The sequence below is a fragment of the Hippoglossus hippoglossus genome, chromosome 14 (assembly GCF_009819705.1).
Source record: "Hippoglossus hippoglossus isolate fHipHip1 chromosome 14, fHipHip1.pri, whole genome shotgun sequence".
Classification (NCBI taxonomy): Eukaryota; Metazoa; Chordata; class Actinopteri; order Pleuronectiformes; family Pleuronectidae; genus Hippoglossus; species Hippoglossus hippoglossus.
In genome coordinates, this window is record NC_047164.1 from 8,265,550 (window position 1) to 8,280,448 (window position 14,899).

Genomic DNA, 14,899 nt, shown 5'->3' on the forward strand with positions numbered 1-14,899 from the left:
GGTTGTAGAAAAGTCCAGAGCGATCTGGAACCGCGCAAAATCTCGCGATGGGTGCGGACGAGAAGTCCGTGTCACCCCCTCGCTGCTGCGGCCAGCACAGATCAGAGACACCGGTAACAGTCGGCGCTGTGTGGATTAAGACCTGGAGGATCCCGACTTAACACGGAGAGAAACGACTTACTCCTCCACCTGACTCCCACATCCTCTTACAGCCGCTGAGAGCGCCTCCATTTTTTTCTCCACTTCTCCTCCAGACTCCGCTGAAGCCGGGGAGACGCAGCGCAGCGCCGAACATGTCAGTGGTGGGCTTCGACCTGGGCTTCCAGAGCTGCTATGTGGCTGTAGCCCGGGCAGGAGGCATCGAGACGGTGGCCAACGAGTACAGCGACAGATGCACACCGTGAGTACCCGAGACACACGCAGTTATCCCCACGGGCGTGCGGGAGGGGGTAGGGGGGGGGGGGGGAACAGATGCGGGAGGAGGCGAACGCTCGTAAGAACCGCTAACAGGTGATGCACGTGAACGCAGCTCACTCAATGGCCACCCCCGTTTTCTGCGCAACTTGAACCATGTGCTGGATAATTGATATGAATTAGACTGCGCGTAAATCAATGAGACGCCCGCTAATATTTCAATGGCGGATGTAAAAAATCATTTTATAATGAATCTTTGAAGCACGCAGCCTCGTTCATCCCCCCCACCCCCCCCCCCTCCGTTAGCTAGTTAGCTCGTTAGCTAAGCCGAGTTTTTAACTAACGTGACAGTGCGGCTTCAAAAAGCGGCTTTCGTTGCCCGGCGGACACACTCAGCCGGGCGGTGTTTACCTCCCGCTTTCTTGCTGGTGTTGAGCGCGTGAAGGCGTTAGCTCCGACCCACCGGCGTGTCCCGGTGTGATAAAGTGTGCGTCCCCCATTACGTCCTCTATGACAGCATCAGCCAATCGCTTGTTGGAACATTCTAGATAATTTACAGAAACTAGTATATCTTGTATGAATCTAATCTTATTTAAAATATTTAAAGTTTTATCATTAAAGGGTTTTTGTGTTGAGTTCAGGTTATTTAACTGACGAAGCACACTTTGTACCCACAGTAGATTTTTAATAATAACATATATTTCTTAACTAATTAATTACAGAAAGCTTTATAATTATGGACAATATCTCAATTAATTAATAAGAATTTGAAGATAAATACATTTGAAGGTAAAAGTCCTTTGGTCATATAAATTAATATGGAGATTTTATCGATACTATGAAATCATTTTTGGTGGCTTTGTTTGCATATATGGTAAAATGAATAAGAAACATTACCTGGCATTTTAATTGAGTTTATCAATCAGACCTGTTTGTAAGACTAGTTATTACTGAAGCAATAGGTGAATTTCTTGGATGAGTTAATGTAGAGAAATATAAGTTTATCTATTATAATTCAAATAATTTTACATCTTAAGTCTCTCTGCAGCATTAAAATGACAGTGTTTTGTTTCTTTCAGTTTTGTTAATATTATATCAGAATACCTTCTTCTTATTTGAAATATGAATATGTCTCGTGATAGGAATTGAATCTCCAAGACTTAATATTTACGCAAAAGAATAGTCATTTATCAGTAATAAACATCGCCTTTTAGAATCATGATCTTAAAATAAGCTTGTTGAGGAATTATTAAAGGTCTGGAAATAATCTGCCATCTTTTCCTCTTTCATTTCTATCCTTAAATTATCTCTGAATGTTTTTCTTCTCCTGCGTCCGGCCCCTCACGTCACTAAAAACCACTACTTTGATCTTGGGTCAAGTTGTGGCCAAGCAGCGCCCGTTGAGTCACTTTTCCACCGGGACCTGACGCACTGAGTCGTCTTTGACATCACCAACTGCACTTGTTTGTGTTGACAGCGACCGTCGCTCTGACATCTGCGCTTGATAGGTGTGACGATAGCAGGCATGTTTAGACCACAACCCGCTGGGACACAAGTGGACCGACCACACCACTTCACTGTGTTTATAGTGTGAGAGATGAATCTTAACAAGCCTGTGTGCAGACGAGAAAGAATTTAATTAAGAAAGCTGAAACCTTGATCATATATATATATATATATATATATATATATACACACACACACGGTATTTTCCTTTTAGGCAAACCTAAACAAACTGCTAGTGTTGCCACTGCAGACCTGGATTATTGTCTCTTTACTTTATGTGGGTGGGGCTCAGAAATGCCATGTGTAGGCATGACTAAATGGGTGTGATAATCTGTTTTGATTTGGGTCTATTCACAATTGGATGGAGGATTAAAAAGAGCATTTTTGTAATAACATGTCATGTTGTATCTTAACACTTCTTGTTGTCTTGCAGGTCATTTGTATCGTTTGGACCACGAAATCGATCCGTAGGAGCAGCTGCAAAAAGCCAGGTAAAATCAGTTTCCCCACCCTGTCACCTTCCTCAGAGGTCTTTGCAGCTACAATGCAAACATTTGAAACCGCCTCAAGGTTAATGATCGTCATCGTAACCTCATTTTTTCCCCCTCCTCTTTTACCTTTTTTACACGATGTCCAGGTGGTGACCAACTGTAAAAACACGGTGCAGGGCTTCAAGCGATTCCATGGCAGGGCGTTCTCAGACTCCAACGTCCATGCAACCAAATCTAACTTGGTGTATGACTTGGCACAGATGCCCTCTGGATCCACTGGAATAAAAGTAAGATTAAGAATGCTGACATGCTTTTTCTTCATTAGAGACAGTACTGATAGATAAGCATTAATAGTGGAAGCAAAAGACGCAGTCATTTATAGCAGTTTGTGAAGTAAGAGTGTGTTTTATTGATTCTTTTCAGTGTTACTGAATGCAGGACTAAGCCAAATAAATCAAAAATTAAACATTTACCAGGGAGAAAGCTTAGAAAACCCAACAGCTTATTCTTGACCTTACTGCTTCATTCACTGTTACCTTTTGTGCTCCAAGAAGAGTCACACATAATGCTCTTTCCTCTGAATCATAGCTCTTCCACTTTATCTTCCTATTCTACCCAGACCTCTATGCTTTCATACTTTAAAACAGCCTCTTCAACATCTCTCTCAAGGAGGTGTATTTATTTTCTTGCCACTTCATCTCTTTATGACATTATTCTGTAGTTAAAAATAATGGACCTTGAACTTAATTTAATGCCTGAATAGGAAAACTTATCAAATGTTTGTTGCCATCAGATTGCTTGTGTATGGTCTAAAACATACTCACAGTTCTTGCAATGACTCAAATGAAAGGTGATGATGTTGTTGAGTGTTGGTGTCAGTTTTTTAAACAATTTGTCTTCCAACTCCAGGTGATGTACATGGAGGAGGAGCGGGTGTTCAGCATCGAGCAGGTCACCGGCATGCTGCTGACCAAACTGAAGGAGACTGCTGAGAGTGCACTGAAGAAACCCGTTGCAGACTGTGTGATCTCTGTAAGCATTCCTGTGGACAACTGCAACCATTACACAGCTTCAGCAGGGTGTCTGAAAATCTGCATTATCGTTCTGCTTATCCCAATTCAACTGGATATAGTTATCTAATTGCTTTTAAGCGCCTTTTAATGTCGGCAGAGGTGTTCATTTACTTGTTGGATCTCTGCACACAGATTATTTAAAGACATTACACAGACTTCAAAAGACCTATGACTCACTTTAAATTCTGCACTTTATGCCAGTCTCTGTGTTTAATTGGAGAACTGCATCACATTTACATCCTGAATTTATAATGGCAACTATTAATGTCATCCTCTCGGATTTTCTAGCACTTTGAGTGGAATAAAAATGTTCTGCGAAATATGCCTTCAAGGTCTAAAAATGTATTACCACCTGCTCATGTGACACGTTGAGCACTTAACCAGATGTCTTGTCTGAAAGCTTTATTTCCTCTCTTGCACCTTGTTGGCGAGGGGTGGGAAGTGTGTGTCTCTTGCTGTGCTCGGTACATGAAATTACCACCAGCATCTGTTATGTAATATTACAGGTCTCGCACAACATGGCTGTTACCTTCGCTGGGCCTAAATCGACAGTTTACATCATCCCCAGTTATGGATAATATGTTGTTATTACTGTGGCCAGCAGCTAAATTTAACTCTTGAGCTTTTCCACAAGGAGATGTTTTGTTTTGGCACCCGCAGCAACTAACTCGGTAATGTTATCCAGACGTCTTGTGATGCCGGCCGTTCACGCATCATTAGTGCTCAAAGTAATCATTTACATCCAACACATAAAGGATAACTTTTAGCCTTTGGACACATGTGGCACGTTATCAGTGTCCAAAAGTGATACCATTTTATTATAGCTAGTTCCAGTCAAATTCATTCTGAAACTGCCAATGACTCTAAATAATACTTTGTATTGAGGCTGTTTTTCTTCTCCTTGCAGGTCCCAAGTTATTTCACCGATGTAGAGAGGAGGTCAGTTATTGATGCAGCTCAGATCGCAGGCCTGAACTGTCTCCGACTAATGAATGAGACCACTGCAGGTAAATGGAAACACAGTAAACTCTGTGCTGGACTCACAGGCAGCATCTGAATCATTTATCCCTTATTGCTCTTTTTAGCTCCACAAGGGAATTACAATGATTATATTACATCGATTAAAGAAGCTGTGAGAAAGTATTGAGTAATCAGCTTCTATCCAAGTACTAAAAATGCTAAAATATCTAATTATTTTCACAGTTGGAACCACAATTTAGCTGTAAAGCCATGTAAACATCATATTGGTGTAGATTTGTAATAAAAATGCAGAAATTGAGATTCATATTTTAATTGAAATGATGTATTTCATATATTTAGGCCTTCATTTTATTCATTTATATGTATTGCTTCTCTGGCAGTTACATTATTCTGAAGGTCAGATGTAGCTCAGCCTTGTACACTTGGAACAGATCTTGCTAACTAGTATCCTTTTGTGATGGTGAGGATAAACTAACCTCATTTATCTGTTTATTGCAGTGACTCTTGCGTATGGAATCTACAAGCAGGACCTGCCGGCTCCAGAGGAGAAGCCCAGGATAGTGGTGTTTGTGGACTTGGGTCACTCCGGTTACCAGGTGTCAGTTTGTGCCTTCAACAAGGGAAAGCTCAAGGCAAGTGATGAATAATTTGTGTCCCCTTTGAAAAGCAATACTGAACAGGAAAGGGTATTGGGGCAGGTTATGAGGGTACATCAGTACTGGAGGTTGTCAGGTTTGAGAAATGTGGGGATTTTTTAATCCCACATTAAAATGTAATCATTTGCTCATGATTTTTTTTTTGCTGAGCTGTAAAGACTGATGAGTTACTTGCACGTTATTGCTTAATGGGAATTATTTTTGTGTGGTCTATTTGTTTGTACCACATTTCATTGCCTTATTTGTTCTAATAATGTGAAACAAACACCTTTTTTGACTTTATCATTCAATTTATTATAAAATATTTTAGATAACTTCCATTGATCAATTCTTTAATCTTGGTACTTAAATAACTAAAGGTTTTTAGTTTCAACGTGTATAAAATGAATTGGGCACAAGTCGATTCATCCGTAGCCTCAGATCTTAAACCTGGAACGACCTTTTCAAAACTTTTTTTAATCTTACATTACTGAAATAGTTTTTTTCTTATCTTATGATTTTGGTTTTATTTTGTTGCCCCATCGTAGCACTCTGTAACAGCTTTTCTGCCTGTGGAGTACAGTGCTTTACATATAAAGATTGTTACTTTTTAGAAATCCTACACATACAGTGTTGTAGTCTAGTGTTTATGAAACTAATTGTTCCGTATTTTAATAATTTACCCCTTGGTTCCCTCCATCAGATCCTGGCTTCAGCATTTGATTCAGAGCTCGGTGGGAAGGACTTTGACGACATCTTGGTCAACCACTTCTGCGAGGAGTTTGGAAAGAAGTACAAACTGGACGTCAAGACCAAACCCCGGGCACTGGTGAGGCTGTACCAAGAGGCTGAGAAGCTCAAGAAGCTGATGAGCGCCAACTCCTCCGACCTGCCTCTCAACATCGAGTGCTTCATGAACGACATCGACGTTTCTGGCAAACTCAACAGGTGAGCTGCGAAGTTACTTTACGAAATAAGAGGACAAAGATGTACTAGAAATCATCGATGGATATTTGGATTCTTCGTGGTGCTGTTTATTTATATTAACGAGTTATAATAAAGCTACTTGTCCTCCTCAATTATAGATCATTTTATAGATTTTTTCATTCTATAAGCGTATTTTACAGCATGCTGTTTATAGTTAGGTGCAGATTACAAATTGTGTTGATAAATTTAGAATTCACTCGTAGAAGTATCCATCTGCTTGTGACGCTGTTAGCTCCTCTCCACATTTTCGTGTGTGTGTGTGTGTATGTGAGTCTGAATCTATTAATAATCTATTACCATGTGTCCCCAGAGGTCAGTTTGAGGAGATGTGTGCGGGGCTGCTGGCCAAAGTAGAGGGTCCCCTGCGCAGTGTCATGGAACAAGCCAGTGAGTACATATGACTTTAATAGCAGCTGGACTATCCCCGTAAGCACACGCACACTTGACTTAGATGAGGCTCAGTCATGTGCTTTGCTGAGACAGCCCTTCCCTCAGGACACTGGGGGCATGCCTGCCTCCGATTAATGCTTCCTCTCTATCTCTGGCTGCTCTTGCTTGTCCATGCTAAGCAGTAATATGGCTCAAAGTAATGGAAATATATCAGATTTAATCAGATATGCCATTTTAAATAGGTAATACATTTTATTTTATACACAAGTTTCTTCCATTCAGCCTCTGGGACGTTTCACTGTCTTGAGTTAACAAGCTCTGTTTTGCATCATCCTTATCTCCTGCTTCCTGTGTCCAGAGATGAAAAAGGAAGACATCTATGCAGTGGAGATCGTCGGTGGCGCCTCCAGAATGCCCGCCATCAAAGAGCGAATCAGCAAATTCTTTGGCAAAGAGCTGAACACCACCCTGAACCTAGACGAGGCAGTGGCCAGAGGCTGTGCTCTGCAGGTACAGCTCACCTATCGTGACCAACACTGTGGTCACACATGGCAGACTCACCGTCTGACAGCTGAGATAAGAGTGTGGGGGAAAGATTACACACATCTATACATGCTCACATTCTTAATTGTGTTTGAATGTAGTATTTATGCAGAAAAGTTATTTAAAATATTTTAATTAATATAAAGGGAGGAAAATATGAAACATTGACTGATGGTGGTAGCACAAATACACTAGATATTTTGCTAAAACAGGAGTAAAGAGCTCTCTCTCCTTAGTCTTTGTTAAAGGTCTGTCTTCAGAGTTACTGACTCTGGATCAACAGTTTTTCTTATGTCAGTGAAGAGGGTTCCTCTGCTTCCTGCTTTCTTTCAAACGACTCAACTTTATTCACACTCATTTTGTAATTGTCTTCTTTCGCTTCTCCTCAGTGTGCCATCTTGTCACCAGCCTTCAAAGTCAGAGAGTTCTCCATCACAGACGTTGTCCCCTACTCCATCTCCCTGAAATGGAATTCCGCCGCCGAGGACGGAGTGAGGTACGATCTGTGCCTGAAATGCAGCTGGGTCTTTGTTTGACTTCATGTTTGGATCCCACAGAGGAAATGGGAAACTTGAGGCTTTACAGGCAGCTTTACTGTAGATACATTTATCATTGGATTTATTCACATGACCTAAAAGTCCAAAAAGAATAGAGTTTGGGCTTTAATTTTTTATCATTGCACCCTTCTAGTTTTAATGTTTATCTATTTTATCAATTAGACTGTTTCTTTTTCTTTCTCCCTCTTTGTGTGAGCTACAGGATGTTTGAATATCTATCTGCAGCCTCTGCCAGTTGCCCTCTCATTTTATTAAATCATTTTGGAATCCTAACTGTTTCATTAGCTGATGCTTAAACAAAGCTATGGTATGATCTGCTGCAGATCAGGTGCCAGCCCACCCCACTGTCTTCAGTCTCTCATGGATCTCGTCCTTTTGTGTTTTCAGTGATTGTGAAGTTTTCCCAAAGAACCACGCAGCTCCCTTCTCCAAAGTTTTGACCTTTTACCGGAAAGAGCCGTTCACCCTCGAAGGCTACTACAACAACCCAAAGGAGCTGCTGTGCCCCAGCACCGCTATAGGTACTGCTAGTGCACCATCAGTGGTCAGAATGAATGTGGACATTGAGTATGGAATAATTTCCTTTTTATTAAATTTATTTAGGTAATTAAGCAAAGTGTACGTACAATGAAAAAGTTGTAGATATGACAGGAAAAAGTCCAAAGTTTGTCAGTTGTAAATAACTTACCCACAGTTATTTTTTTAACTCTGACAACTTTAAACAAATGTATTTATCCTTTTACTCACAAGACATTTAATATCATGTTGCATGTTTATTATAACGTCTTAAGAATTTCATTTAGATTTTCCTCAATCTAGTTTATTATTTATTCTTAATTGTAGATATTTTCACCTGTTCTGACCTTTGACCTGTTACTTTGCCCTGCAGGTCAGTTCCTTATCCAGAATGTGGTTCCGCAGGCGTCTGGGGAGAGTGCAAAGGTCAAGGTGAAGGTTCGGGTCAATGTTCACGGTGTTTTCAGCGTCTCGAGCGCGTCCCTCGTAGAAGTCATAAAAACAGCTGAAGGCGAGGAGCCAATGGAGACGGAGCAGACACCGAAGGAAGAGGAGGTCTGTATTGTGTGTATTTGCGCTGGGTGTATGACACTTGTGGAATACTGTGTGTGTGCATGTGTGTGAGAGGTACTCATGGATTGTTGTATGCTGTTTTGTTTTAAATCACAGATCCCTTTCACACAGTACATCAGTCTGACCACACCTTGGTTTTAAATAGGCAGTCTTGTCATCATCATGGAATTCAGAGTTCCTGCCTTAACAAGCTCAAGACATCTTCAATGGGATGTTTTTATTAGACTGATATGGACTTTTGGGGCCCAATGCAGACACGAATATTAGTGTATAAAAATACTGATATATCAACAAATATATACTTATTTTTACCGTTAAACCATGAACTTTATCATAAATGCCTAGAAAACACAAATGCAACCAAACATATAGAACTTGAGTTGAGAAAATAAACATAATTATTTTTACCATGTAAAATCTTAACATTTATGCACATCTTCTCTGCATTTTTTATTCTATTTCCTGGTAGGGCTTAGTTATTATTTCTTCTTTCTAAACCTAAACCTCTTTCTAATTTATTTGGTCTGGATGAATGTGACTGAGTATAAACTCATGAGAATTGATGCTATCAAACACAATCACATCTGCAATGAATAAAACCTACAAGTGGTTTAAAAGTATTATTGAGACTAAGTTCAAGGGATTTCAATGCAGTTAGAGGCAGACTTCTCTGAACGGAAGGAAAACAAGTGTATTTGTTGTTTCTGATTCTGAACCCTAAAAGTTTGTTTTTAAAACTGTAGGTAATGTAATATAATTTCAGTTGTTTCTTTCATTACGGTGTGTCAGAACAAAATGCAGGTGGATCCAGAGGATCAGAAACCTCAGGCCGGAGACAACGGAGAGAAGAAGTCTGAGACAGAGGAGATGGAGGTAAAGTTGTGGTGGACGATAGGGAAATCCTAACCCAATGTTTTTATGATTTTATACATGGCATAATTATATTGTTCTCTATAAGTTGCCAAAAGGCCAGTCAACTTTGAAAGGAAGTCCACCCCATTTCGGTGTAAAGGGATAAAAAGGAACGCTTGCAAAGTCGAGGAGAGCTGCAAGTCAGAATTTTAGTGTGGCTTCCAATTCAGTGAAAATGGAGAGATAACCTCAATGTCTTTGTGGACACACACATATTCTATAGAATCAGCATTTCATCAAAAATGCTTATTAAAAAGTTTAACACTGCATAACTGCACCAAAACCAGTGGTGTTCTAACAAGCCTTGATGACGAATTTCTAAGAAATTGAGGAGAATAAAATGCCAGTGAAAGAAGCAATGAAATTCAAAAACAAATGGGATATGTGATTATATGAGAACAGAAAAATGTCCATTGTTCCATATTATTTGCTGTCATTTATTTTCTTGTGCTGCATTGAACTCTTTGGATGATGCTTCCACAAGGCATGCATGCAGCAGGAAATTTGCATGAGGGCAACACAAAAAAAACATGGAGGAGACTGAACGTGACACTGAACAGGATCTTTCCAAACAGTGGGACTTAAACCAGCCAAGACAAAATGAGGAGCTTGAATCTAAAAGAGGGGCAACTTCTGAGCGTTTGGGTCAAATCTCACAGGCCTGTCCCCCCCCCACTAAAGCAGCAGTATTTGCTCAGAATTTAATGATTTGTTATCTCTCCTTTTGCAGACGACAGAGGATACCAAGCAGGAGAAGAAGAACGACCAGCCCCCGCAGGCCAAGAAACCCAAAGTGAAAACGAAGACAGTGGAGCTGCCCATAGAGAACAATTTGCACTGGCAGCTGTCCACTGAAGTACTAAATTTGTTGGTGGAGAATGAGGTAAGGCTCTAAAACTCACCAGGAATGTCTTGCACGCACATGCAGTATTTGTCCAAGCAACTTTCTAGTGAGACAAAAGAGCAACTGTTGATCAATTTATTATCATAGTTATATTATCTGATTATACAGTAAGGACATTGTTCTCTAAAACTCCTTGCAATTTGTATCTTGATCTAAAAAAAACATGTGAATATAGATTTTACTTCTCAAAATCTTAACACATTTACTTTTAGATATCACAACATTACTAACATTTTAGTAATGTTTAAATTGTTCTTATTCTTATAATATTATATATTAAAGGTACATTGTGTAATATGTGAAAATTACATTTTAGACTAACACCTTCACTGTGTCTCTTCAAGGGTAAAATGTTAATGCAGGATAAGCTGGAGAAGGAGAGGAACGACGCAAAGAACTACGTAGAGGAGTATGTGTACGACATGAGAGACAAACTGCACGGCGTCCTGGAGAAGTTTGTGAATGAAGCTGTGAGTATTAGATTGAGAAGAAAAAAAGGTCACTTTGCTCGGTGCATGGTTATAACATGCTGTAATCCAGTGGGCCATCCCCAATCTCCTTTATACACTATCTGCTTGCACCTTGTTGGGTTGCTACTATAATGGCAGATTTATCAGGAAGAAATGGAGAACACCTCTCTGCAGTGGAAACAGATCTGCGTGCACTCTTTCAGTTCACACACGAGCAGTCATCTGTTCATACATCTGTGTTAACACATCGTACGCCCACCTCTGTAGGTGGTTATCATTTTCTTTTCTTATTTTAAAACACCCTCACCTTAAAATAACAGTGAAGAATGCCATTAACTTCAGATCAGAGTTTTATTGGTCAATCTCGCTGTTGCTCTCCACTGCCTCAAGAGGGCAACATGCCGACTATTTGCCAGCCACACGGGCGCCATGATGGGCACAAATGTAATTGCTGTTTAAAGTGGAAAAATGACAACTGCCTCAATCTAAAACCAGCTCAGAATTAGCTTTGCTCCAGGTTTAAGATAAGGGTCTCTTAACTTTCTTGTTGTTTCTCATGATTTGTACTTTGAACTGTTAATGTTCGTGAAATGTGAATTTAATCTGATATTGTTTACAACTCGTAGGATCGTGATGTGTTCTCATTGAAACTGGAGGAAACAGAGATCTGGCTGTATGAAGACGGAGAGGACCAACAGAAAGGAGTTTACATCGACAAACTGGCTGAACTGAGGGTAACTATGCCTGCATTGTATTAACTTTGAACATGGACACTTTTTACTAATGGACTAGTAATATTCTCATTTTAAAAGGGCACTCAGAGATGCTGTCTATTCTTTGATTATTCCTAAATAATAGAAATATTTAAAATAACAACAGCTAACAACTTAAGTAATAATTTGTTAATGTTGTCATTAACTGACGAAAAAAGTTTTTCTGGACGACTGGCTGACTAAATGTGGTGTTCCTCTCTTTTAGAAACTTGGTCAGCCGATCCAAGAAAGATTCATGGAAGCTGAGGAGAGGCCAAAAGCATTTGATGATTTTGGCAGACAAATCCAAATGTACATGAAGATCATTGAAGCTTACAAGGCAAAGGTAATGTGGCACAGAGACATACGTTTGTTGACCTGTTAGATTGATAAGATTAAATACTAGGTTAGATTTTGTTGATGTGATGTTGGCTCATCACTTTAATTTATATTGTCCCCACTAAACAATATGAGGAATTGCTAAACGGGTTTCATAAATAACATGTGCATCTCCTGACAGGATGAGCAGTACGATCACCTGGATGAGCTGGAGGTGACTCGGGTGGACAAGCAGGTGAACGAAGCCATGGTCTGGATGAACAGCAAGATGAACCAGCAGAAAAGTCAGGACCTCAACCTGGACCCAGTGGTAAAGGTTCAGGAGATCAAGGCCAAGACTAAGGTACAGAGAGAGCGTTCAAGGCTCACATACACACAACACACCAAAAATCATGTATCAACATCATTTTTGAATCATCCTTGCAAAGCCAGCCTACAGACTGTCTGTCATCCTTGTAGGAATCAGCAAGCATTTTACTGTGATTAGGGGTAATTCACATCATCTCCACTCCCGGTAGATATGTGATGAGTCTGGTTTCCTGAAGCTGTAATCAAGAACACTGACACAAGGGAAATTATGAAGCGGAGAAATATCAACAAAGCACTTGTTTATTCAGTGGAGTCACAATAAGAGCGTTGCTGTAGTCATGTTTGTATCGTGTAATGTTTGAGTATTTTTGATACCATCTAACCAATAGTAGAACAAATACCATCTCCACACAAAGTAAATCAATCTCTTAACAGTACATTCACATACGGATACAAAGTAGATTGCAGTATCTGGCCTTTCTTGAATCTGTAGTTCCCAGAGGTGTATTGTGTTAAGCATTCAATTTACATCCTCTACTCTTACTGGAGAGCTTTTTTTCTGCTGTCTGTGCTGCAGCCGGACATCTCATTCTTTTTAAAATATATTTGTAAGACACACAGAGGATTTGGGAGCTGGAGACTGACAATCAAAATGATTGTGATTGGCTCTAACCCGGCTGTCGCTCCTGGCTATTGCACCCGGCTGACTGCGTTAGAGGATATTTCAATAAAGTTGAGCTTCTCTCAACTTCCCCCTGTAGTGTAGCTGAGTGCCCTTTGAGTCGGTCGATCTCAGCTGAGGATGCGTGGTGTCTCATTCACAATAAATAGCACCTGTTGCTTTCCTAGCTTCTTCTAATCCCTGCTACAATTTGCACTAGCAGCAAAGAAGTGTGAAATATTACAACAAGTTTATTTGTTCCAATTTGCTATAGAAATTAATTTGAAACTAAACTGGTCTCAGAAGATAGTTACTTATTTGCCCTTCTTCTAACAAATGTTTTCTTCTTTTCTTTTTTTTCAGGAGCTTTACTCAGCCTGCAACCCTGTGATGTCCAAACCCAAGCCCAGGGTGGAGCCTCCTAAAGAGGAGAAGACAGAGAATGGACCAGTCAACGGGCAGGAGCAGACCGAGAGTCAGCCATCCAGTCAAGACAAAGCCACACCTGCAGGGACGGAACAGGAAACGGCAGAGAACAAGCTCCCTGAAATGGACATTGACTAAGTGTTGCGGCTGCTACCCGAGCTTCACCTCTGTCTGTCCTGCTTCTCGCCTCTGGTTCTGTCGTTCTTCTGAGATTGTGATTGATGACACAGCAGCATCTCTCTTCTGGAGACAGACAGCAGCATCTCTAATCAATACAGTTCATACGTCGACCTCCTCAACATGTCGTTTCTCATTTTCTTAGAACACAAAAATCATGCATAATATTAATATTGAATGGGATTACTTTATGACATAAAAGTGTGTGGGATAAAAACAGCTTCTTCTGTGTTTCTTTGTTCTATTCAGCAGCTCCTGAGGTCATTTAAGCACCGAATGTTCAGTAGTTCTGGGAAACTAGTAATAAACACAGGATTCTTGAAATTGTAAAATATAATGGCATGTCTAAATACAGTTTAGGTACAGTGGCACTTGTAAACGAACGTGGATTGTTCCAAATTGTACATTACATTTTTTTCACAACAAATAATTGTAACTGCTGGAATGTCATGTATTTAGTTTAAGAGGAAAGACTGAGTTTTTGTGTTTACTTGTACTGTTCGTTGAAACTAGATACTACAAGTTACCGTCATGCAGTATATAATCGTTTGGCTTTTTCTCATTTAAGAGCAATGGTCCATTGGTTGTTTTCTGGTAGCCTTGTATTGCTTTTTTCTACCCAACTGTGAATGCTGGTCTAACAAATCACCTTCCGGGTGCTGCTGTTGTTGCCACATCACAAAAAAACAAAATAAATCAAATTAAAAAAGCATATGAATTAAATGATGATTCCTGACAGTTCTTTCTAGTCCTTTTGTGTTAATAAACCTCATTTAGACAAAAACTTTTTACATGTGGGATGATTAGATGTAAATTTCTCTCAAATGATTAGCTAAGAAAAATATTTGTAGATAGATTGAATGACAAATAATCATTGGCTGTTCTTTTTTTTACTACAGAAATAAAATATGTAGGTAATACAATCTTTGTAGACAAATCCTAATACGATTAGCTTACATTTTAATAGAAACATATAAATATATGTGCCTCCCCAGTCCTGCCAGCTCAGCTAACTTTAAACATTTTTAATTATATACAAATACAAACAAATAAGGCACATTTCTGTTTTCTCAATCAAATTATTCAGTCTCAGGTTGAGCCGTAAAAAAAGGCTGAGGGTGGACTTGCAATCCCCCCCTCTTTAAAAAAAGAATGAACTAGGGGCTAAGTTAATGTACTTTTTGTTGCTAACGTGCGAGAATATGATGCATTGACAACGTGTTTTTATAATAATTTATTATGTATTTATTTAATTATATACAAAGTTTAATTTAATTCGCAGC

The 14,899-nt window shown here is 39.7% G+C and overlaps 1 protein-coding gene across 1 annotated transcript; it reads left to right on the top strand.

Annotated features, from left to right (window-relative positions):
- The first annotated feature begins 15 nt into the window (after positions 1-15).
- Positions 16-14,336, top strand: hspa4a (heat shock protein 4a). The gene is made up of 19 exons (XM_034607544.1): positions 16-400; positions 2,354-2,411; positions 2,558-2,698; positions 3,321-3,443; positions 4,392-4,491; positions 4,964-5,097; positions 5,804-6,048; positions 6,398-6,474; positions 6,836-6,987; positions 7,410-7,516; positions 7,965-8,098; positions 8,467-8,648; positions 9,456-9,539; positions 10,309-10,461; positions 10,827-10,952; positions 11,579-11,686; positions 11,931-12,050; positions 12,225-12,386; positions 13,377-14,336. The coding sequence occupies exons 1-19, from the start codon at positions 294-296 to the stop codon at positions 13,575-13,577; spliced, it is 2,514 nt and encodes an 837-aa protein (XP_034463435.1). The 5' UTR covers positions 16-293; the 3' UTR covers positions 13,578-14,336.
- Positions 14,337-14,899: the final 563 nt, after the last annotated feature.